The sequence below is a fragment of the Lynx rufus genome, unplaced genomic scaffold (assembly GCF_022079265.1).
Source record: "Lynx rufus isolate CCGP_SWC_20201006 ecotype Redwood Valley unplaced genomic scaffold, mLynRuf1.p SCAF_6, whole genome shotgun sequence".
NCBI classification, from domain to species: Eukaryota; Metazoa; Chordata; class Mammalia; order Carnivora; family Felidae; genus Lynx; species Lynx rufus.
This window is the reverse complement of record NW_025814878.1, coordinates 15,600,348-15,625,751: the sequence shown is the minus strand read 5'-3', so window position 1 is coordinate 15,625,751 and position 25,404 is coordinate 15,600,348. Positions and strand designations below refer to the sequence as shown.

The following is a 25,404-nucleotide window of genomic DNA, read 5'->3' as shown; positions in this document are numbered from 1 at the left end:
TCTTCAAACTGTGTGAGGGGTGGTGGAAGGGAGGATGCTGATTAAAATAATAAACAACTGCTGGAAAGAGAAGTGGATTACCACACTGCTGTCAGATCGGTGAGGGGAGCGGGGAAGCCCTCGGACGCTGCCCTCCCCTGCCGCAAAGTCTGCAGAAGGGGGCCTTTCCATCTGCTGCTGGAACTTTTCTCCGGACAGATAGAACAACTTTTCAAACAACTTAGTTCTGTTGCACTGACAGCATCCCTTAGGCATAGCCTGACCTAGGGAAATGGACTGAAACTAGCTTGGTGGTTGCCATAGCAACGCAGGCTGCGGTGTCTGGGAGAGTGCAAGCCGGTGGCCTCTTGTCCCCTCTTTGGGTGTTTCTTCAGACAAGAGTACACTCCTTGCTGTTTGAACTCTACATAAGTCATGCTCTTTGAAAACTGGCTCTTTACCCAGGATTTTTTTTTTTCTTTTTCTTTCTGAAACCAGTCTGAATGGAGGAAGTTGGTAATACTTGGCTTTTTTTTTTTTTTTTTTTTTTTTTTTTTTGCCTTCTCTCATGCAAGTTTCCAGGATATAGCTTCTTTTTTGCTGTGTGTAATTGAGACCAAACTCTAAGCTTGGGGCCCAGGAGAGAACAGTTGTGGGCTGCAGGTCATTAGTGAGGTGAGCAGAAGGGAATCCTGGGCTTCCCAGAGAAAAAGGAGACCATGCCAGCCTCGTGGAACACAGCTACCAGAAATTATAGAGGCAGGTCTATTCCTTGCGAACTCCGAAGTCCATGAAAAGACGGACCCACGGTGGGGTGGCTAAAATGTCCCGGCACAGGCTGCTGCTGCTTATGGACCATAGCTCAAAGGCAAGGCTTGTAAAGGATTTTACAAAGGATTTTAAAGTATAGCCAGAAAAGATACGGATTTTAGAAGTTAAAAGCTGTTGTCTGAAGGAAGTTTGCCGGAAAGATGTAGGCTTCAAGGGCTACTGGACGATGATTGGTTTGAACTTCAGTTTACGGGAATTGCTGACAAAATTTGAAAAGGTATGCAGAAAGGGGACTTCATGAATGTGCTTTTTTTCTTCCTTGTCTGTTTTTTTTTCTTAAACTCTGCATTTAGATGACAGATATTCTGTTGACTCTTTGATTATTTAATGTAATTTCTAAGGCATATTTGATTTGACATATCCTCTTTTACACGGTTTTCCAACTAAAGAGCAAATTAGCAATTCTTTCCTTTGGTCAGGAGAGCTTCTCACGATGCCTGTCAATTTTAGAATTCCACATCAGAAGAGGTCCTTTGTACTCAAGTCGACTGGTAATTTAATTGAAAGTTATTTTGGAAAGAAAAAAAGAAAACCAGCAACAACACTGGGTTTTCATGCCAAAGTCTGACTTCATCAGGCATGGGTTCTGTTTTCCATACCCCTCAGGTTTCTCTCCTTGCAGTTGGCTGAGCACTGCCTTTCCCAGCCTGCTTTCTGAAGATTCAGTTCTGAGAGTTGGGAGAAGATGCCTCCCAGTGACAAGGGCCCATCCGATCTTAAACTTTTCCTTTTTTTATTTCGAGTGTCTGTTTTATATGGGGAGCTCTTGCATGCACTGTGGGGCTTTCACGCTTGGATCATTAATTTTGTACTCAGTTCTTTTTTCCATAGGAAAGTTCTTGGCACACTCTAGGATTGAGCCCAGGCTGCCAAAGCTACCTTACATTTATAGTTAAACAAAACAGAGAACCTCAACGTGCTGCTTATGGGCTCCTGCCCTTCCTTAGCCTTTGGATGCCAAGCACTTATCTTCTTTCAACTTCCAGTCTTTAAAGAAAAAGAAAGAAGTGAAGTAATTTCACTATGTGCTTAAGTCAATTATTTATCAGTTGTTAAAGATGTGCTCAGTGTCTTTCACCCCGAATACCCTACGGTTCCTTATGAGTACAAATATAAGCAAGACTGTATCGAGTCATTAAAGGAATAATGGGCTTTTTCTTACTAAACTACAATTGCCAGAGGAAAATGGCATAAAACCACGTCATTTGAAAAATTTAGAAGCTTTTCCAGAACAATTGCAGTCATGGCTTCCCTCCTGGTGATAGAAACAGTGTGGTGGGAAGAGTGTGGAGAAAGAAGAATTTAGCTTCTTCTGGTTGGATGCTCCCCCTGCCCCATGTCTCCTGCACCCCGACTGTAGCACTAAGGATTGTAACACAGGACGCACTTTGACCTCTTGCTTTAATATGTTGTTAAGCACCTAAATTCCTGAGAGTAAGGATGGTTCCCAGTCAACTTGCTCACCATTTAAAAGGGGCAGAGGAGGGAGGGAATATCTTTTTTATGGCAGCTGGTAACAGCAGGTGACAAACTTTATGACCATAAAGAGGTCTGTTAGCTTGGTTTGTATAGATTTCTCTGTTTCTTCCTAAAAAGGTATAGGGCATATGTTGCATGAATAATTCATTACTTAGACCCCCCTGTGAGGCAGTAATTGTGGGCAATGGCTGGACTTTTGTATTGTAATTGCTGCCATTAGTCTTAAAAAGCCTAGGTCAGATTCCAGAGGTTAGGAACCTGCCTTAGCCTTCTGGCCATTTTATTGGCAAGGTTACAAGTTCTGGTTATATTAGTATATTTCCTCTTTTAACTCCCAAACCTTATTATCTGCCTAGTTCTTATTCTTATTTTAGTAGCTGAGTTGACAGTAAAAGAAGTCTGCTGGCTTATTCCTATCAAAGCCTTGATTTGGGATTTTTTTTTTTTTTTTTTTTTTGAGACAAAGGCAAATTCAAAGAAACAATCCTGCCACCATTCACAATCTGAAGTTCTCCGGATATGTTTATTTTTGGGTTAAACGCTTTTATGAAAACCAACGTGAGAGTTAATCTCTTTGCCATATTTCGTTTGTAGGAAGTTGCCATGCGTGAGTATATTTTTCTCCAAGTCAAGTATTTAAAAAAATCCTTTGTGTATTTTCACAAAAGCTGTCTCATATATAGCCTGTGCTGTGTTGACTCGTTGCCAGGAAAACGGGTGTTTTGGAAAGGTACCACTACCTCACACCTCTCAAGTACAACTACCTACCTTCCCCCAGCTCGGAAAGCAATGATGCCATTTTTAGGGAATGATCAAGGCCTACTGCTGTAATGCAAAAGCCACATGATACAAGAATAACAGTCTTTCTATAGTTCTTTTACTCTCCATTCCCCCAGTCCTGTCTTCTTCTCGGTTTTAGGGATCTGCTTCTTGAGAGGGTATGTACCTCGGTGGTGATGTCACGCTTCTCATGTCAGTAGTTGAAATGCTTCAGTCTGGGGTTTAGGTTGTCATAGGAAAAAGGTAACTTTGCTATGCTCCTGAAGCCCTTTCAGGCTTTAAGAACCCCAGGGTCCAAAGATGCGATGTGGTGGGTCTTTCAATGATGGTTAATCCAAAAACTTGTAGACTGATCAGGTAATTGAAATTTCCAAATGACTGCAGACCTTCCCTGTAACTTCAAGGCAGCAGTCAGTTTGTGAAATTGAAAGGGGGTATTCTGGTTGATGTTTTTGAATTTTAGAGAAATTCAGTGGTTTTTTGATTTATATTGTATATCTGTTCATACACAAGTGTTTGGCACATGATTGAGTTCTGTAATATGGTTATCTAGTCCCAAAATGGGTGATGCCAGGATTGATTTTCTAGCATAGGCAGGACAGGCAGATTACACTTGGTACTTGGTACTCATTCCTAATCTCCTAGAACCAGAAAAGGCAATGCGGAGCATCCCTGGGAATCCAGAAGGCAGGAGGTATTCTCTGTTGTTCCTTCAAGGTGACAGCTCACGAAGGATCGGGAGATCCCAGCCGATGGAAACCATGTGTACCCCATAGTGGTCCTTAAGAGGAGGTGGAGACTGGAACTTCTTTCCAAGGGAGGATGACCTTGTGGCAGGATATGCCTGCCAGAAAGCAGGACCTTGTCATCTAACCAAGTGATGAAGGAGCAGCCCCAAGCAGGCTCCAAGCTGTCAGCGCAGAGCCCAACACGAGTCTCGAACCGATGAACTCTGAGATCATGACCTGAGCTGCAGTTGGGCACTTACCGACTGAGCCACCCAGGCGCCACCACAATGTTTAGTTGTAAAACAAATGTGTTCTTGAAGACACAGCAAACTTCCACTTTCAAGGTCTAGTCATGTGTTCAACAGTTAGTAAATAGTTATTAAGTGTGTGGTACGTACCAGGCACTGGGCTGAGTTCATGGATGGAGTGGAGAATAGGTTAGACATGCCCTCCTTGAGCTTATGGCCTAGTGGGAGGAAAATCAAACCTTAAACACAGAAAGTGTTCACTACAGTGTGTGATGCAGCAAATGGAGATAGCTATGAGAGTAACAGGTAGGCCTAGTCTACTCCAGGGGAAAAGAGAAGTCTTTTCTGGAGAAATTATATTTAAACTGGGACTTAAAAGATGGGTTTGAAGTTAATGTAGGGAAATGTGTATGGGGGGAAGAAATTGAGAGGTTTCTGGGCCATAGGACAGATCAGGAGGTGAGGACTTGGGTGCTCCAGGATTATAGTTTTAAACATTTAACATGCAATAATCTTTAGGTTTTCAAACCTGTTCAATTTTGATTATACCATCTGACTTGGGGAATTAAGGTGGGGCAGTAATTTGGCCACATGAAACATTTCACAACTGCTCCTAAGAACCTTATGTTCATATTGTCGACCAAAACTGTGTACTCCAGGAGGAAGGCCATTGTATTTTAATTCACCAGGACTTTAATATGTTTCAGTAACAACCTGGTGTAGATTCAAGGATTTGGAACACCTTTGGGTTATGAATGGTATTTTGATTCATAGCAGTGTTTCCTCTGTTTGAATTTACAATGTATATTGTTTATTGATTCTTTATCGTTGCAAATGACTTGCTCAAATTCTCTTGGAAGGGCAGTTAATTGTGGGCTTGTTCCACTAAGTTATTCAGCTTTTTTCCTACTCCGTTCTAACATATTTATAATCATAGATAATGGGATAAGAACATTACTGGCATTGATTTCTTTATAAATGCTGCTATAGACCAGGCAATACTACTTTCTATTGTCTGTCAAATGTGATTCCATAATTATTAATAGAGTGATTAAAATCTATGAGATTTGTTGTTGAAAGCAAATGTAGTCTATAAATAATTCATTGAATAATTTAATGAAATTAATCATAATAATTAGTTGAATAATTAATTTCAATTACTATCCCAGAAGCTTCACAAAAGCCTCAAAGCATATTTACATATCATGTATGTAAATTTGATGATATTTTTTGGTTGTTATATTATTTCTTGGTGATATCTGACTTGTTAAAAAAAAAGTCATGATTCCTCATTTCAAATCCTAAAGCTGTGGCAACAACAATCCCACTGAGTTCCTGTTAATCAATCCCAAACTGTCTCTGAATTCCAGTCTTGTTTTTGAAAGGAACAGTGGATTTCTTTTCCCCTAATGCTTAACCTTGTTGATTTAGCCTGAGACTTGGGATATGGTAGGGACATCGTTGCTGACCTCACTCCTTCACCTTCAGGAAAGGGGTCAGGACTCCTTCAGAGAAAACATTGCTGTGGCCATGTAGGGTTAGGTAAATATGCCATATGAAAATAAACCAAAATTATATCAACAAGGTCTGAAGAGGATGAATCTATTCTAACACCAATTCAGTTGTTGAAGACTTTCTGGGGGCACTATATTCTTAATCTCTGTTTCCTATCAGAGGGTTCAAGCAGTTCTGTTTATTAAAATCTAAAGAAACTGTTTTGCTGACATGGTTATAGCCACTACTGGATTATAGTACATTATAAAGAAGTAAAATGTATGTGACATACAGTGATAAGTGTTGTCATATAATATCTCTGTGGGTTAGATAATTAGAGAAATGTCCAGGTAAGGGCAAAATTGGTATGAAAATATCAGTTATTAAATTAGCAACTAAATAAATACTTTCCTTTACTTAGGAGGTTAATTTTGACCTGGGTAGTGGGTGTTGCGTACAAGAAACGAATTGGTGAATCTCTCTGAACTTTGTTGTTGTCTTCTGGAAGGCTGTGCTGACAGTGTGTGTGCATCTTATGCTTTTGATGATGTTTTCCTATGTTGTCATCTTAGTCTAACCCCTGGTTTCCTAACTTTGTACATTATGCTTACGTTGTTAGAAAGTATGTTTCGAGGGAATCCTTAAAGATCTGTTCTGTCTTGTTTTTAAATGTGAGTTCAGCTGCTTGAAAACTTTGCTTTTGGCCTCTCTGTGCACATGACCAGCTTATGTTAAATGCCTGGAAGAACATTGCTTTGTGCTTCTACATGGATTACCTTCCCATAACTAATTATCAATAACTATTTTGTGCTGCTTAATGTTCAGAATGGCTTGTAGGTGACAGAGGTACGCATTAGTAGGGCAAGTCCCCCAGCTGTGCAGTGAGAGTAAAACCTCCTTCATGGAATTTCAATTTATTTTAGCATTTGGTGCTACATTAGGGTCATGATCTAACAGCCTCCCGTGCTGGCATCTTGATTTTAAAGCCAGTGCATCATTGCACAATCATCTATGAAGGAACATGATGCATTAACCGCAGGTAATTCTAAATTTCCGATGAAAGAATAGGCAGTGCTTTGCAGTACAAGCCTCTAAATAATTTTAGTTCCCGTGTTAAATATTTTAAATGAAGAGATTAAACAAAATGATTACTGCACTCCCTTCCAACTGTTGATTATATGAGTTTCCTTGGTATTATAGGAGCTAATCTGCCAGTCAATTAAGGTGAACTTAATGCTTTCATTCATGCATTTATACATTTGTCTGTCTACCTAGCTGTGTCTATTTTAAGTTAGGCTAATGGTCTGTAACAGACTGCGAAGAATACAGAAGAAATAGTAAGGTGATTTTTATGATTTTAGGAGCTTTTAATATATTTGGCCAGATAAATATACCACCAAATGTCAGTAAAACAAAATAATGTGTGCTCATTTTCTTTGCTTTCTGGTTGTTGATTTTCTTCCTAATTTTTGTGGAAGCTCAGGTGTGGAAGGGTTTTTCACATACTGAAAGTTGCATTCCAACATGAATATATGATGACTGGTAGTGCTCTTAACCAGGACTTGATGAAAATACCTGCAGTCATTGGCCAGTGAAGGAGTTCTGTTTTACTCCATTTGTCTTTGTGGCTGGGTTGGAAAAGGCATCACCTGGTTGGATACGAGGAGCCAAAGGTGCTTTGTGTTCTTGGTATGCAGATTTGCTGATTTTGTTGAATACTTTTGTGAAACTTAAAAAAAACTTGGGGCGCCTGGGTGGCTCAGTCGGTTGAGCGTCCTACTTTGGCTCATGGCATGGTCTTGCAGTTTGTAAGTTCGAGCCCCGCGTCGAGCTCTGTGCTAACAAACAGCTCAGAGCCTGGAGCCTGCTTCAGATTCTGTGTGTGTGTGTGTCTCTCTCTCCCACTCCCCTGCTCATGCTCTGCCTCTCTCTGTCTCCCCAAAATAAATAAATGTTAAAAAAATTTAAAGTTAAAAGAATTAATAAAACTGTATGTGGATCTTAATGCACTTCTGTCTTCCTACTTCTCTTGGCTATGAAAGGAAGCAAATATATCAGGCTACTTTAGGAAGTAGTGGTTTGAAGTTTCCTTGTGGTTTTCCTTGTGATTTGTGTGTAGGTCTAGTCCACTGACAGTAGTTTTTAGGAACTGATCCAGCAAATTTGAATCCAGATTCACTTTGGCCATAGAGAGCAAAGAGATGCCTTGCTCACTGTGTCGTTTGGCTTCTTGAGAAAGATGGCTATCATGCATATATAGAGCATGATCTTTTAATATATCTCTTTCGATGTCTTGAAATGCATTTCAGGACACAAAAGTAAAACAGTTACATCCTAAAGGATAAGGACTAGGTTCAGAAGTTGACACCAAAGAACCTTTCAATAGAACTTGCCTTACCTTTTACTTGTTTCACCGAGAATTTCTCTTTGAAGCATTCCAGACTGAAATTATAATGAGATTGCCATTTTACGTGCATGATGTTGTCCAACCTGAGCACCTTGAATCCGTATCTGGCTCCGTTCCCCTGGTCCCCTGTTGGTGTCTGCTCTGCACTCTGTGGAATAGAGGTGCTCGTGAAATGCCCAAGAGCCAACAATGTCAGAGTTTTTGTTTGGTAGTGAGCCTCAATTCTGGGCATACCCAGATCACGCTTTGCAGGTGAACCTGATTTGGCTTTGTCACTAGGGTAAGATAACCCCAGAGACCAACAGGCTTGCAAATTTGGACCATACGTTTTGCAGAAGCTGTCCATCAAACTCTGTGTTCATCTCTCCCCCTCCTCATATCTGACCCTATTAATGTCATGTTAGACACCACAAATCTCAGAAATTATAATACATCATTTCTGCCCTTCATGTAGAAATGATAACTTCCTACCATGCTTATTAGAGTACTGAGGTGCAAAAGGCCTTTCCACGTGTCCTTCTGGTTAGTCTAGATCTGTAGATGTTTAAAAAACAATCTTTTAGATCCCGACCTCTAAGTGTTGGTTCTTGATGGATTGCTAATCAGGAGTGAGTTCTAAATTAGTGAAAGCATTCTGAGTATTCAACGAATTTCTATTTAATTTTTCATCATATTCATTTGGAATTGGAAAACTTAAGAGTGAGGCCTATAAAGCAAAACTGAAGATGAGAAAGGTAATAAAACTATGGAATTTAAGAATTTATTCTCATTTTACTAATTCAGATTCATGACCTGAAATAATTTTTTAATTTCTGTAGTAAGTTGCCTTAATAATCATTACCAGCTAATGCCATGGAGACTCACTGTACACCTTCATGGCCCCCTCAGGTTCTTGTTTTTCTGTTTTTAAGTCCACACTCATTCGTTGGATGGGAGTGGCTGTCACACTAGAGTTAGGTACAACTAGCTTGCTTTCATTTTATTCAGGAAGAAAAGATGATTCCAAATGAATACAGATAATTGTGTTGACAGCTTTATAGTGGAGAGTATTAAAAATTGATAAAGACCTGTGTATTTATTTTTTTAATGTTTATTTATTTATTTTGAGAGAATGCATGCACGTGTGAGTGGGGGAGGGGCAGGGAGCGTGGGGAGAGAGAATCTCAAGCAGGTTCTGTGCTATCAGTACAGAGCCTGTTGTGGGGCTTGATCCCACAAACTGTGAGATCATGACCTGGGCTGAAATCAAGAGTTGGACACTTAACTGACTGTACCACCCAGGTGATCTTACACTGTGTATTTTAAATTTTAAATTTATTATATTTATCTAATTACCAAAAGAAACCCTGTTTTTGTAAAAAAAAAAATGGAAACTCAGAAGTGTAAAGAAAAAACCAAAATCACATTTAAGTTTCTTGTACAGAGATTATACTATTTTGATGTTTCTTACAGTTTTTTGATGTATGTGTGTGCAATGATGTACAAAAACATATGCTAATTTAAACACCTACTTTTAAAATTAAATTAACATCATAATATATAGTTTTGTATCCTTTATTTTTAAACTTAATATTATATACCATTAATGTATTATGATAGCTTCCACTGTTTTACTTTAAAAATAATTAGCGTAGTAAATGTGTTTATACATAAATCTTCCTAGGATAGGTAATTTCAACAATTTTAAGGCTTTTTTTTTTTTTTTTTCAACGTTTATTTATTTTTGGGACAGAGAGAGACAGAGCATGAACGGGGGAGGGGCAGAGAGAGAGGGAGACACAGAATCGGAAACAGGCTCCAGGCTCTGAGCCATCAGCCCAGAGCCCGATGCGGGGCTCGAACTCACGGACCGCGAGATCGTGACCTGGCTGAAGTCGGACGCTTAACCGACTGCGCCACCCAGGCGCCCCAATTTTAAGGCTTTTTATACAGATTGTGAAAATGCTTTTTCAAAGTCTGAACCAGTTTTTATTACTAATTTATAATCATTGTTATTTACTTTATACTGAAACTTAGAAAAATAATTTTCTGTTTAACAGAAATATTATTTTGCCATTTTTATTTCTTAATGGGAATGAACGTTTTTATGAAAATATTCGTTTAAAATTTTAGAAATAAACTATTAAGTTGGAAGGACAAACTATTAAGTTTGTCTAAATGAGAGAAAAATAGGTAAAATTATGTAATATCTATGTAAAACATCATATTTTGAGGGCATTTTTGCCTGTGTATAAAGGGGAAAGAGAATCTGGGTATTAGGTAGTGTTCAGTGATTTGGTGATAATAATTATATAAAATTTCAAAAATTTCTTACGAATCTGAAATACCAACATCTAACAAACTGGCGCATGAAATTTAGATTATAATACATTGTGTTTTTAAGAACTGGGGAGATCAATATATTGAAGATTTAAAGGCTATTGTTTTCAGTGTAAGAATTGTGGAAACACTTGAATTTGTTATTTTCATTTAAAGTGAATTTAACTTTTGCTTAAAAATAACTCATCTGCTGAATATAAAAAAATAAAGTTCTGTATAGCAACCCTAAGGGACTGTTGACGCTAATACCTAACATTTGCATTATCTCTTTGCTCTTTTCTCTTTAGGACATCCAGGCAGAAATTGATGCACATAATGACATATTTAAAAGCATTGATGGAAACAGGCAGAAGATGGTAAAAGCTTTGGGAAATTCTGAAGAGGCTACAATGCTTCAACATCGACTAGATGATATGAACCAAAGATGGAATGACTTGAAAGCAAAATCTGCCAGCATCAGGTCAGAATAGTCAATATCAAAATAAAAAATGATGGGGGAGGGAGATTTTTATGATTTTAGTCTATCAGAGAATGAACAGGAAGCCCTACCACCATGCTATTTTCTCAGAAGTAGTTTAAGATCTAAATGCAGGGGCACCTGGCTGGCTCAGTCGATAGAACACAAGACTCTTGATCTCGGGGTTGTAAGTTTGAGCCCCATGTTGGGTATAGAGATTACTTAAAAATAAAATCTTGGAAAAAAATAGAAAAAAGATATAAATGCAAAAAGTTTTTTTTTTTTTTTTAAGTTACAGTTTTAGCTACATTTATATCCAGGGCCCTCTGCCAACTGTTCTTCACTATTCACAAATTTGCACATCATATTTTAAATTTAATTATACTAATAGGAATAATGTTACCAATACTTGCTTGTTATTGAGTGTTTACCTTGACCAAGTACTATGTTAGCATCTTCACAGACATTGTTTAGTACTCAAAATATCCCAGTAGGTGAATAGTAAAATTCTTTCTTACATGAAGAAACAGAGGCTTAATGAATATATGGAACTTGAGAAGTTTTTGAGCTAACAAGTTCCAAGCCAGGATTTTTTTTTAACATGAAATTTATTGTCAAATTGGTTTCCATACAGCACCCAGTGCTCATCCCAACAGGTGCCCTCCTCAATGCCCATTGCCCGCTTTCCCCTTCCTCCCACCCTCCATCAACCCTCAGTTTTTTCTCAGTTTTTAAGAGTCTCTTATGGTTTGCCTCCCTCCCTCTCTAACTTTTTATTTTCCCCTTCCCCCCACCCATAGTCTTCTGTTAAGTTTCTCAGGATCCACATAAGAGTGAAAACATACGGTATCTGTCTTTCTCTGTATGACTTATTTCACTTAGCATAACACTCTCCAGTTCCAACCACGTTGCTACAAAAGGCCGTATTTCATTCTTTCTCATTGCCAAGTAGTATTCCATTGTATATATAAACCACAACTTCTTTATCCATTCATCAGTTGATCCAAGCTAGGATTTGAATCCAGATCTTTATGACTCTTGGCCGTGAATGTTTTGCTTCATTATGCTAGTTGTATGTCCAATTAGAAAATGTATTTATAGAAATTAAATATAGCTCATGGACACTGAGGTAGAAAACTGATGATTCGTGTCTGCCTTTGTAGAGAGTAAAATAAGGATGAATTTGAAGACTAGGATGCCGACGAGGAAAGGACCCTGAGAAAATATGTAGTGTGGCAATTATTAATGCTGTTGGGAGTCTGGAATTACATTTAATGGATGGTGAACAGTACCCAACTGGATATGAGGTTAGAGGAAACTGACTGAGAACATGCTACTGAGCAAAGATCCAAAGAGGAATTTTGGTAGAAAGACCTAGATTTTGCATTTGGGTCAGTTTCTTTTAAGGTTCAGAAACTGTATGATGTTTTGAAAAATGTACATCCTTAAACAAAATGATCTTAAGTTTGACTCTCTGATTTTGCAATTTACTTACTGATCTTAGACAAGTTGCTCCATTTCTCTGATCTTTAGTTTTCTCATTTACAAAATCAAAATATAAATATTTAATCCGCATGATTGCTCTGAAGACTGAATGGGATATTCTGATAGTTCCTTAACCTAGGTAAAGCCCGTCTAATGTAGCATCTAGTTGATTTTTACTTATGTAAAGGGGCTCAGTGGCTCTGCTTCATCTGGTTTCTGATTTCATAGAACAAGTTCACAGAGAGTAGAAATCTTTAGTGATGATTTGTTGTGAATAAGCTTTAAAAAAATTTTTTTTTCTAAAGAGATATCCTGAAAGGTTGTTACTCTTCTGGGTCTCATAGAGGGAGATTCACACTTCTTTTTATTCTTACAGAAGGGAGTAGTTTAGCATGACCATGGCAGCCTGTGTGTAAAGGTCCTCTTGGAGATTATGTCAGCATCTGCCAACTACTTTTTTTCAATAAGAGGAAAATTTGGGAATATTGTATAGTGACAGAATATATTTAAGTTTATTTAAGGTTGAGTTTTCTACTGTCCAGATTCCATTGGGTTGCAACTTTATGTTCCCTGTAAATAAAAATTTTTAAAAATGATTTAAAATGTTAACTCTCATGAAAAACATTCACTGAGGTTCTAGCAAAACCAACATCTAGTCTAACAAGTGAAAAGCCACAGGGCTGGTCCTGGTGAAGACTGTCCACGTGGTGCTGGAATTTTGAGAATTTGGAGGATGGGTTCCTTAGGAAGGAACATTTAAGGGACACCTGGGTGGTTCAGTTGGCTAAGCATCTGACTCTTGGTTTTGGCTTAGGTCATGATCTCGTGGTCTGTGAGTTTAAACCCTGTGTTGGGCTGTGTGCAAACAGTACTGAGCCTACTTGGGATTCTCTCTCTCTTCCCCTCTCTTTCTGCCCCTCCTCCCTTCTAAATAAATAAATAAGTAAGTAAATAAATAACTTACTTACTTAAAAATTTAAAAAAACACAGGAATTTAATGAAGACCTACATCATAAACAGATCATTCCAAATGGAAAGCTACAGACAAAAAAATTCTTTGGCCTTTGATAGATGCTATTCCTAAGCCTATCAAATCACATTTTTTTCTAACTGGGAAAGAAAGAGCTCTTAAACTACTGTTGGAATATTAAATAAATTTAATAAATAATGTTATTTTTAGAAGATGGGAGAGTAAGCTTTTGCCAGTGGACTTCTGCATCAAGATAGATCATATATTCCAGTAAAGTGTGTTATTAATATAATAATGAATTAAAATAACTTTTAGCCACATTATCCACCTCTGGGGATTCAGGTCTTTTCTTTTCAAGTATTTAATAAGAATAAGCTTCTGTGTTTAAGGCGTTGCAAATCACAAATAAGATATGAGTCCTAAGGGACTTCCAGGTGTGTCCAGGTTAAGGTGGGTTCAGTGAAGGGAATGGTTAACTTTTACTTCAGAGGCTTCATAAAAGAGGCAGTTATTAAACTGAGCCTTGAAAGGTGTATAGTTATTCCCTGGATGGAAGGGGTCAGTCCTGGAGAAGGACATATAAGTGGGAGGCTTGACATAACACTGTTTCCATGGAGCAGTTAAGACGTTCAGTCTGGCTAAGACTAGAATTTGCTGTTGGTGTGGAGGGGAAAGACTGTGGCCAGAAGAAAACAGATGGAGAGAGAAGTGAGACACACACGTGAAACAGCTGTGTGCACCGTGCTCATTCCTCTGGTAGTGGAATTTGAAAACCTTTAGGTGACATGATTAGATGTGAGGTTTGGAAAGATCCCTCCCACATGTCTGTGGAGGATGCTTTATTAGATTAGTGTAGTTCTGAAGACAAGGAGAGCCGCTAACAGACCTGTTCAGTATCCAGGACAGGGAAGGGAGACTGAATAGGTACTCGGTTCATGTTGTTGAAGGACTAGTGAGACATCCAGAAACAAATCACCATTGGATGGCCATCTCTTCAAAAGAGAGCTATAAGCAAAATAAAGAAATGGTGAGATGGGGAGCATCCAGACAGGGGAGGCATATAAGCATTGTGAGCAGGCAAGAGGGTGAAAAGTTAGGAGACGGCACAGCAAAGAATCCCAGAAAACCATTAAATATAAGAGATAGGTGAAGGAAAGGAAAGCCAGCAAAGGATCCTGAGAAGTGGGTGGCCTTGAGGAGAGGAGAATCAGGAGTGTTGTCAGGAGCCAAGGGAGGAGGGGTTTTGAAGGGAAGGGCATGGTTAGTGGTGCTGACAGCTGAGGGAGTGGAGGGAGATCAGGGCTGCAGAGGCAGGTGGAATGAGAGGAGCTTTGGTGACTCTTTGCTGGGACAGTTTCCATTGAGGTGAAAGTCGATGTCAAGAGGACAAAGGGTCAGGATGGGAAGTGGAGAAGTGGAAACAGAACTAGTCTGCACAGTCTCATTTTCTCAATCAGCTCTGCTGTGGAGGCAAGGGGGAGAGAGACTACACTGCTATAACTATGTTATTACACATAACAGCTTTGTAAGTATATAATAACTGAAGGACTATATCTACACCTATATTCACTAGTCTGTGCTTTCATATGGACCAGATATGCTTCACTAAAGAAGTAAATGATACATTCTTCATTTTTAACTTTGAAAAATAGGCAAAAGAAATTATATTCACATTCATTATTACTTGGGTATTTACAAAAGATGTATATTTCTTCATATAAGTATATATAAATCTGTAACTATATGTGGTGATGAATGTCAACTGGACGTACTGTGGTAATCATTTGGCAATATGTACCTTTATTGAATCATTGTGTCGTGCACCTGAAAGGAATATAGTGTTATATGTTAATTATATCTTAATTAAAAGAAAGATAAAACAGTTTCTTAAAAAAGATAGAAGTTTATTATACTCAGTAGTAGACCTTCATACAGGAAGCACACGTCGGAGAGAAATGGAGCAGGATAGCGTTTAGTCATGTTAGACCACGGAGCTACCCTGTCTCGACTCAGTCACTGGCTTTGCCACTTAGCAGCTGTGCCACTGTGGGCAGGTTACTTAGCCAATATGTGTTTCCTCGTGTGTCAGATCGGGATAATAAGAGTACTTTCCTTATAGGCTCATCATGAATATATCATTTAATTAGCCTAAGTAAAGTGCCTAAAACAATGGAACACAGTAAGCACTCAGTAATGGTTAACTATTATTATTAGTTTTTTATGGATTACCATTCTGTGTGGTACTAATTAGTTCAAAAAACATAGAAATTCTCCCTACTTTATTTTTTTTCTCAGTCATTAATATTGGGAGTTTCTGAGAAGGTCCCCAACAAATGGTATACGTCTGTCCTGGCTGGATTCTGAACAAATAAGAAACAAAAATATGTCCAAGAGAGAACAACAGTGTTGTTAATTGCTGATACAGAGGCCAGGTTGGACGGGGTGGCCTTAGAGAGAGGGCTCAGTGGAGGTAGCCTGTTAGCTGAACCCCAGAACGAGACAGCGTTACCAGCGGTCACCAGACAAGGTGGCTGCCCAAGGGAGAAACCCTACGCGGAAGAGTGGGGAGGAGCTCAGTCTGCAGTCCTGTTCTCAAGAGGCAAGGGTGGGCAGAGCTCAGCATCCAGTTGTTCCCCAGATTGGTGAATCAGGTTCCTCACTGCACCTGTACAGGGACTGAGAGAGTCAAGAGTCAGAGAAGAGGTCACGAGTGTGCTCAATGAGAAAGTGCCTTCCCGTGGGGCTGGGTGGGAAAGTGTTCTCCTTAACAAATATGGAGAGGTGACCTATATCCCAGCCACCTGCCTCTTTCAAGTCCTTATTGAAGGTGATACCTGTGGGTCACACTGTGAATTTCTGCTCCTTTATTCTTCCCTCCTGTTCCTTTCAATCACAGCCTACCCTTACACTGGCTTCTCTTGTGAACAAATTCTGCTGTATTTTTAATATTTCTATAAACTCTTCTACCACTTTTCCATATACTTCAAGGTTGGCTTTCCCCTCAATTGCCCACTTCACTTAAAACTCTCTTTGATAGAGGGTAATTTTCCCATTTTCCTCACCTGGCAGCTGGTGGGAATATTCTGAATCTTTAATAACTGCTGGAGACACCAAACAACCAGAATGCCAGCCGGAAACTTCCAGTATGGCACGTGCAGACACACGGGCTGAACAGGAGCCCTGACACCCAGGGATAAGAAAGAAGTTGACACCCCCTTGTTATATTTTAGGCATTGCCACTCCATCTCAACAGCTTCTCCTCAGAAGTGAATACATCTATTATTCTACCCTCTTCCATCTTGTTCCTGCTTCCTCCGGAACTGTAAGACACTCCTCTACTTTCCTCATTGATTTGAGCATCTGACTTCCCTTTTATTCTTCATCTCTTTCTCAGCTATCATCCTGGGGGTCAATACCCATATTGATGATATTTTTTCTATTTTGACTTCCAAGTTTCTTCTTACTTTGTCTATAAAAGCCTTTGTCCCTATTTCTAAGTCTCACAGACCTGGCCATACCTGGGACTCAGTTGATGTCCCGTGTTATCTTGGCATCCCTGAGATGATTGATCTGCAGGAGACCAAGGACAGACCATTCTCCAGAGCACACATTTTATTTTACTATATTCCACCTGGCCATGTGCAACAGAATGCCACTGGTCTTGCCATGTTAATTAGAGAAGAGCCCTCTGTTGTATCAAATAGGAATCATTTGCAACATCATTGGTAAATCAGCTGTCCTTCAAATTAAAATTATGGCCCTAGTGAGGAGGGTGTCTTTCATCAGCTTATTATATACCAGGACCATCTATAGATTTTTACCTAACTTTGTATTTTTATCTTGTTTATGTAATTCATCTACTGTATTCCAACTAGATTGGTTAAAAATGCATATCCTTTAATAATTTCCAGTTGTGAAACCCTTAGCTTTTTTTCTGTGTTCTTTCAAACCTGCCTTCCTTTCTCCTGATCTTTAGTTGCTTAAACCTTCTTCTTTTCAGGCTCCATCAACCCCTTCTACTCCGCTTGGATTCCATCATAAGCTATTTCAATAATATCAGGTGTTTCTTCTTCCCCCTGAATTTCTTGTTTTCTCCTTTTAAATCTCTGACACTCTGATGACCACACTCTCTCTATCCCCTGTTCTTGATTCTGGGTTTCCTAGTGTTGTACGAGAAAGTAAAAAATGACATTTCTTCTACTATAATTTGACTCTGTCTTCTTACAATTGGCATTGTGATTCTGAATGATTTTGTCATATTTACCACCATCCCTATTTTGTAAAGATTTTGGTTCCTTGTTAGCTCCACAAACCTCTCCCTCTGCATGTGACCTTCTTTCATTCTTTTCTAAGAATGAGGCCATCTGATATATGTCCCTTCTGTGCATTCAGTATCTCAAATTGTGCTTTAATTGTGCTCAAGTTGATGTTGTCATGGCAGGGAACATTTACTCTAATTTATCATCATTTTTAGAAAGAGAATGTCTGCCCAAGATTATAACAGCTAATATTTATTGAATATTCATGTGCTAGACCTATCCTAAGTGCTTTACAGGCATTACCTCCTTTGACTATGGTGTGGTCATCGGAACTATGTAATAATATGTGGCTCACTACCTTGGGTTAATACTATTTTGCAGTCTTTTTGATAACTTTGAGTAGACTTTTTTTTGAGAGAGAGAGAGAGAGAGAGTGAGCACGGATGTGCGTGCATGTTGGGGAGGGGCAGAAAGAGATGGAGAGAGAATCCTAAGTAGGCTGCACCCCCAGCATGGAGCCTGAGGTAGGACTCAATCTCACGACCCTGAGATCATGATCTGAGCTGAAATCAAGGATCGGATGCTTAACCAACTGAGCCACCCAGACACCTCTTGATTATACTTTTAAATACTGAAGTCCAGTGTACAAAATATTTTTTGCAATCTAAAAACAACACATACAAATATATATTTCACTTAGATTGATAGAAGAGACAATAGCTAATGATTTGAAACTTCAGCTAAAAGATAGACTGTTAGGAAATTTGAAAATATTTTTCACTCCCGGGGAAAATGTGAATTGGAAATAAATTCAGTAATATGAATGACATGGCTTAAGTTTTTATGTTAAATTTGTTTAATTTGGGATTATGTTAATTAAATATCCACTTATGAGCTTAATGATGTTAAATATAGATTCTTATTAACATATGGTTTCAAAGGCCAGTGAAATTGTCAAATCTAATGAAAACAGAGTTCAAAGATAAAATTCTATCTTTCCTTTCTTTTATGAGCCTCTTAAAAATTCAGGGCACCCTTTTAAGAGCCCTTAGAGAAGATTAACCTTTAACATCATGATTACATCTAATGTTATCACATTTTACAATGTCACTGACACCACTTTTAGCCTTAGCCAATTGATTTTACTAACTATATTGTAAAACTACTAAAATTTCCTTTTCTTAAGTTGAATAGAGGAAGATTCTGTTCCTCTCTTCTTTCTTTTTTCCCCTCTGGTTCAACACTTTCTGATAGAACTTTCTGTGAAGGTAGAAGTATTCTGTATCTGTACTATTCAGTGTGGTAGCCACTAGCCACATGTGGGAGTATTGAGTGCTTGAATGTGGCTAGTGCAACAGATACTGTGAATTTCAAATTTTATTTATTTTAATTAACGTCAGTTTAAATGGAAGTAGCTACGTATTGTTGGTATGTATTGGAAGCACAGCTTTGGTGTTCTTTTCAGCACAGACTGAATTCCTTTCTTTCCTAGTTGTCTTAACTGCCTTTCTGGGAACAAGAATAACTCCTTTTTAATGTAACTGGTTATTCTTGCACTAGTAAAGGTATTTTCATTCATTATAACTCGATTTATAATCTATGGGTTTCACTGTAGATGAAAAATAAATTTCATTTGTTGTAAACATGCCAAATTGAACATTTAATTCTGTGCATTCCTTGCACAATAGGAGACAGTATGTATTTGCTCATATTAATTTGGGGCATTGTATTCTTTGGTGGACCTACTTTGCAAATGTATCTTCACTTACCTATAAATACGTCCGAACAGTTTCTGCCCTCTTAAATGCTGCCCATAATGAAAGCAATGCAGTGGAAAGAGTTTAGATTTTAGTTTGGATCCCAAACTCTCTCCTTGGGTTTCCAAGCAAGTTTCTTCCCTGAGCTGTGGTTCCTTCAGAGAGCTGTTAGGTTTCTTGTATCAGAGTATATTTGGTTTACCTGCCTTCCTTCCAACTTGACCCCAGGACTTATTTCTGAAATAGGGCAGTGCCTGATTCCAGAGTGAGTGCTCCATGGATGTTTGTAGTGAATAAGTGGAAAGCTGTATTTTATTTTTATAAATGCCACTGCTTACTCACTCCCACTGTTTGCTCTCTTTTTCATATCTCTACATTGGGAGAAGTAATAAAAACTTCTTTAAAGAAATATTGGAAAGTAAAGGCTTTTGTGATTTAAAATAGATATTAATTCACGTTTCTTCCATAATTCCTTTTCTACCATATTTGAATAATGAGGTACCATTTTAATGGCTCCTTACCTTCTAAGAAGTTTTTTGCATTATATATTTTTAAAAACAGCTGGTGACTTAAAAACATTGATAGAGCTGTAAAATAAATGATTCAATCTAAAAGGAGCTAACTTATGTAAAGCATGTTCTATATACAGGTTGCTAATCCATTCAATGAAAGTATATCTTGTTTTGATCATGTGAGGTACCCAAAGAATGAACTGAAGCAGGTGAAAATTAGGATAACAAGTCAGTTATCCAGAATGTGAGTACTCACAGATATGTGCTAGGTAAAGAAATGGTTTGGGGTGCCTGCATGGCTCAGTCAGTTAAGTGTCCAGCTCTTGATCTCAGCTCAGGTCTTGATCTCAGGGTCATGAGCTCAAGCCCTGCATTGGGCTCCATGCTGGGCATGGAGCCTACTTAGAAAAAGAAAAAGAAATGTTTTAAGGTTATGAATATATGATTGATGACTGGTCATCTATAGTTGTGGGGAAAGGGGAAGCTTTAAAATTTTTAGAGTTAAAATGAGAAAGGACAGGTATACCAAAAACAAATTTAAGCTTTCTACTTGCAAAACATTCAATCCAGTGCCCAAGAAAACGCTTTCATCTTGAAAGATGAAAGAATTAAATTGGAACTAGAACACTGAAGGCTACTACGGAAGCATGCATTTATTTGGGCATATGGTAGTAATCCACTGAACACATAGTTATAATCTATTGGAGAATAACCAGAACAGATTTTCCAGGCAAGGTTTCTGCCAAATCAGCTTGCTTTTTATGATGGAAGAAGGAAGATGCAGAGAAATACGTACACCAATGTATTCTCATCTATTTCAAAGTCACTTCAGTATCTCTCTTTAAAAAACATTGCCTTCATCTTTATGAAGAGTCCTTCGGGTGCTAGATGCAATAGATTTCAGTGATCAATTTCATTATTTTGTGCGGTCAAAAGAGTTAATTGCATTGGAAAAAAATCATTTGCATGCTCTTCAATACAATGCGTGTATGTAACTGGATTTCAAAGGAATGTAATGTCGATTTAGTTATTGATTAAAGAGTTAAACTACAGACATTGAAGAAGCAGGATCAAATTATCTAAAATAAGAGGTCAGGCTATGTGCTTAAGTGTTTTGCACACAGAGACACTGAAACACATCTTGATTGACTAAAGGCCTCTGATTTCTAGCTGTCATTTTTTTTTTTTGCATTTAAAAATACTAGACAGAAATTGCAACACCTCAGTCAAATATATTTATGGCAAAATGATCCGTAAGTGGCAGAGTTTTCAGTTAATATGATTGAAGTTATTTAGTTCTGCTCTGTGACAAGTAAAATTACTGTTTATCAGGGATAGGTAATTACATATTTGGCCTAAAATTAATCAATATGAACACAGGAGAGCTGGCACTCAAGCAGAATCAGGATCTCATTAAAGCAAAATTTTGTAAAGTGAGGTCAATCATGCCACCTGTAGAATGAATAGAAGAGATTATAAATGCAAGAGAATAACATGAACCTGTTAATCATACAGTTCTCAAAGAATTATAAAATACCTCAAACTTCTTTCTGTCATTTACAAATCATTTTTTTATTATTTCATACCTAGCTCTTTTGAATAAGATATAGAATTTTAAAGGTTGAATAGTTTGCTTTATATTATTAGCTAGCTGACAATGGAACTATAAATAGATGGCAGGACAGTTGGCCTTTTGTATGTGACTGAATGCTGGTTCATGGTATTTTAGAGATCTATGGAACTCCATTTTTTTTCTTTTAGCCAAGAATATTGGCAGATAGAGCATGGCCATTATTTTATGAACAAGAGATGAACTAGAGATCAGATAGTTGTTCTTCTGAAAACATTATGAACTTTTAAACAAAGACTTAGGATGTTGTTGAATATTCACCACTGGAGTACCACCTAATGTGACCAATGGGGAAATAGTTGTTTAAATTAACTATAGAAGAGTTATCAGCTTTGGGACAGAAGCTCTAGTAAATCGATGTCCAGAAAGGAAATTACTGATAGAGCTGAAGGACAGTAGAGGCCATATTTGGTTGGTTGGTCTCATATCACTCAGGCAAGGAGCAGTTTTGTAAGTGGGGATCATAATGCTAATGTCAAGGTGACAGCTAAATGAGAGGATATGAAACCTGATCAGCAGAAGTTTCTTGCACCTGAAGTTGCCCCAAGTGGGTGACCTTTGTTGCGTAACAAGGCTGAGGTCTATTTCCATCAGCCCTCACCTCTCAGTCTGAAAGGTCAAGGTAATTCCATTTCACACAGTTGAATACTTACATCCACATTCACTATCCGCCCACTGGTGTGGTGCAGGGCTGAGTCCCTGGAGTTGTTTCTGACTGATCCCTCTTTTCAAGTCCAACGCATGAAGTGTAGGATTGAGGCTGAGTAAGTGGGCTTTCTTCAGGGCCCCAAATTTGTGCTTTTATTTGTATTTTTATTCTCAAGGGCTTTTACTTTTTTTTTTTCATTTTGCATTCATTTTTATTTTTTTTTCAATATATGAAATTTATCGTCAAATTGGTTTCCATACAACACCCAGTGCTCATCCCAAAAGGTGCCCTCCTCAATACCCATCACCCACCCACCCGTCCCTCCCACCCCCATCAACCCTCAGTTTGTTCTCAGTTTTTAAGAGTCTCTTATGCTTTGGCTTTCTGCCACTCTAACCTCTTTTTTTTTCCCCCTTCCCCTCCCCCATGAGTTTCTGTTAAGTTTCTCAGGATCCACATAAGAGTGAAAACATATGGTATCTGTCTTTCTCTGTATGGCTTATTTCACTTAGCATCACACTCTCCAGTTCCATCCACATTGCTACAAAAGGCCATGTTTCATTCTTTCTCATTGCCGCGTAGTACTCCATTGTGTGTATAAACCACAATTTCTTTATCCATTCATCAGTTGATGGACATTTAGGCTCTTTCCATAGTTTGGCTATTGTTGAGAGTGCTGCTATAAACATTGGGGTACAAGTGCCCCTATGCATCAGTACTCCTGTATCCCTTGGGTAAATTCCTAGCAGTGCTATTGCTGGGTCATAGGGTAGGTCTATTTTTAATTTTCTGAGGAACCTCCACACTGTTTTCCAGAGTGGCTGCACCAATTTGCATTCCCACCTCAAGGGCTTTTACTTTTATTGGAATCTGAATCACACAAAAACGTATCTCAGACACATGGTTTCCTGATTATAAAGTTCATAATTTAAGAATCTGAAGGTCCTTTTCTGTCCTAAACCCCGAAATTGTTATTGAAACAAAGACCTCACCTTTAAACCAGGGGACACAGTACTGCAATCAACAATTTCTGCCCGATTGTTTTCTGTTCACAATAGACATTTGTCACTGGACACCAGTCAGCCTTGAGCCAAATAGTGTTCTATGCAAGCAATGACTGGTTGTTTTCCAGCTTTTGGAGGTAAATGCTGGTGATGTTCTACTTTCAGTAATTTATTTGGTTTTAAGGAATGTTAAGGCTTTAATAATTTCCTTTCCTAAAAAATTAATTAGCTCTTTTAGAAAGAAAAATAATATGGGCCTGTTGTACATACTCAATTAGTACCTAAATATATAAAAATCGCGTGTTTACTGTGTTCTCAGATGTAAGCTCATCTAGTATGTATCTTTCTAAACATTTTATATCTATATAGTTGCTCTCTTTTCCTCTCTATCACTTTCTTCACATAGATGGATGAAAGGAGAAGAAAATTGTAGTTCAGTGTGCATGTATACTATACATAAGCTACTGAAACTTGCTTTCATAATTTTATATCATGGAAATTCTTCTTGAAAACCTCATATTTATGCCTTTGTGGTGTGTAGTTATCCATTTACAATTTTGGTAGGTTTTACCAACATATCTGCATATTCTAGCTTCTTCAAAATAACTTGTTTAGGGTTTTTTTGTTTTTTTTTTTTTACTAAGAGTCAGGCTTTTTATTGGACGTGAACATTAGTTCATCATTCAAGATTATTAGTCTAAGGGAAGATGTATGATTTTTTAAATGCAATTCCAACTTCTAAATGTGGTCAGTACTGTCTCTCAACAGGGCCCACTTGGAGGCCAGTGCTGAGAAATGGAACAGGTTGCTGACATCTTTAGAAGAATTGATCAAATGGCTGAATATTAAAGACGAAGAGCTTCAAAAGCAAATGCCGATTGGAGGGGATGTTCCAGCCTTACAGCTCCAGTATGATCACTGTAAAGTAAGTTGACCGTATATGGTGGGGACCTTTTTTGATACATTTTGATTTTGGCAAAGTAGACACTCAAAATTCTATATAAATATCTGAGTTGAAACAATTACCACTGAATTTCACTCCCACACCCCATTTCTAATTGTCAGTATTTAGGCATTTAATTTAAGTTGCATGCATCTTCTGAGAAGCAGATATGCTGAAGTGTTATCACCTGACACATTAATTCTTAGATCCTTGTATTATTTAAATTCTTTGCCTTATTAACTTTCCTTTTATTTATTTAATACTGCTTCATGCCCACTTTCTCATATATTACACATCAGCTTGCTTTGTTATATATACATATTTTTTTCCCCTTACATGCAATGCAAGTTCTCATTCTAAATCTGTACATTTTAATGTGGTAGAATTCTGTTCCCACTGGAAAAATGACGACTAACACATGCATCTTCTAAAGGAAGAAAGGAAGATGCCATCTATGTAGTAAGTTTGCTTCAAAATGATAAGACCTTGAAGTTTATTTTACTTTGAACCCTTGTGACTAGGTTATTCAAATTTCCATTTGGGTAAATTTTCTTTTTCTACTTGAAAAGAGACTATGATAGAGAAATAGTTCTAAGAAAAAAGAAGATGTTGTTGGAATATAACATGTAAAATAACAACAACAACCAACAATGATAGATTTTAAATCAGTGATTTAGGAAAATCCCATTCTCTTTTTTTCAGCTTTCCCTTCTATTACTTATTCATATACTTTTTTGTGGATTTAAGTGATGAAAAAATAATACAAAGCTGTTCTAATGGAAGTGCTCTGTTAAGGAATAGAATCTGCGTGTGACCATGTTCTGCTAGTTTTGATTAAAACCTAATTCTTGAGGCATGAAATGATTTTCCTCTTCTGGCCTTAGCCAGTAAAGTGCACATCATTGTTTCCAGTAAATGCTGGCTATGTTCTTTCCAAACCCTTCTCCCAGCAGAGTTGCCCTGTTTTAGGTTGTGTTACACCTAAGAGTCTTAGAGTTGCTGTGCATGAACCCTTTAGGCCTGGGCATTTAGATAATAAAGATGATCCTGATAACTGATGCTGATGATAATACTGGTTCATTCATTTGGCAGGTATTTACTGAGTGCCTAATGTGCACCAGGCACTATTCTAGGCATTGGAGAGTCAAATGAACAAAGCAAAGTTCTTGCCTGATTCCATGTAGTAAGAGGTAAACACTAGATACGCAATAAATACATAATATATCCCATAGTAATAAGTGCCATGAAAAGAGTAAAGCAATGTCAAGGAGAGAAAGAAGGATGGGAGAGTATCGGCAGCAGAGATGCTGTTTTTGTGGAGATCAGGAAAGTGGCATAAGTAAGGTGGTTTTTGAGAAAACAACTGACGTAAACATGAGGCAGTAAGTGATGCTACTCTGTGGGGGAAGAAATCATAGGCAAAAGGGGACAAAAAGACACTGGCCACAGAGGTTGCAGTTTCTGGCCATATTC

General features: G+C 38.1%; 1 protein-coding gene across 11 annotated transcripts in view; it reads left to right on the top strand.

The window, feature by feature from the left end:
* UTRN (utrophin) overlaps positions 1 to 25,404 on the top strand; it is a 574,142-nt gene that overhangs the window by 410,666 nt on the left and 138,072 nt on the right. For all 11 annotated transcript variants that reach the window (XM_047102476.1, XM_047102480.1, XM_047102475.1 and 8 more), the window contains 2 exons: positions 10,553 to 10,725; positions 23,757 to 23,913. In XM_047102476.1, the coding sequence (XP_046958432.1) occupies positions 10,553 to 10,725; positions 23,757 to 23,913 (330 nt within the window). The remainder of the gene's footprint in view (positions 1 to 10,552; positions 10,726 to 23,756; positions 23,914 to 25,404) is intronic.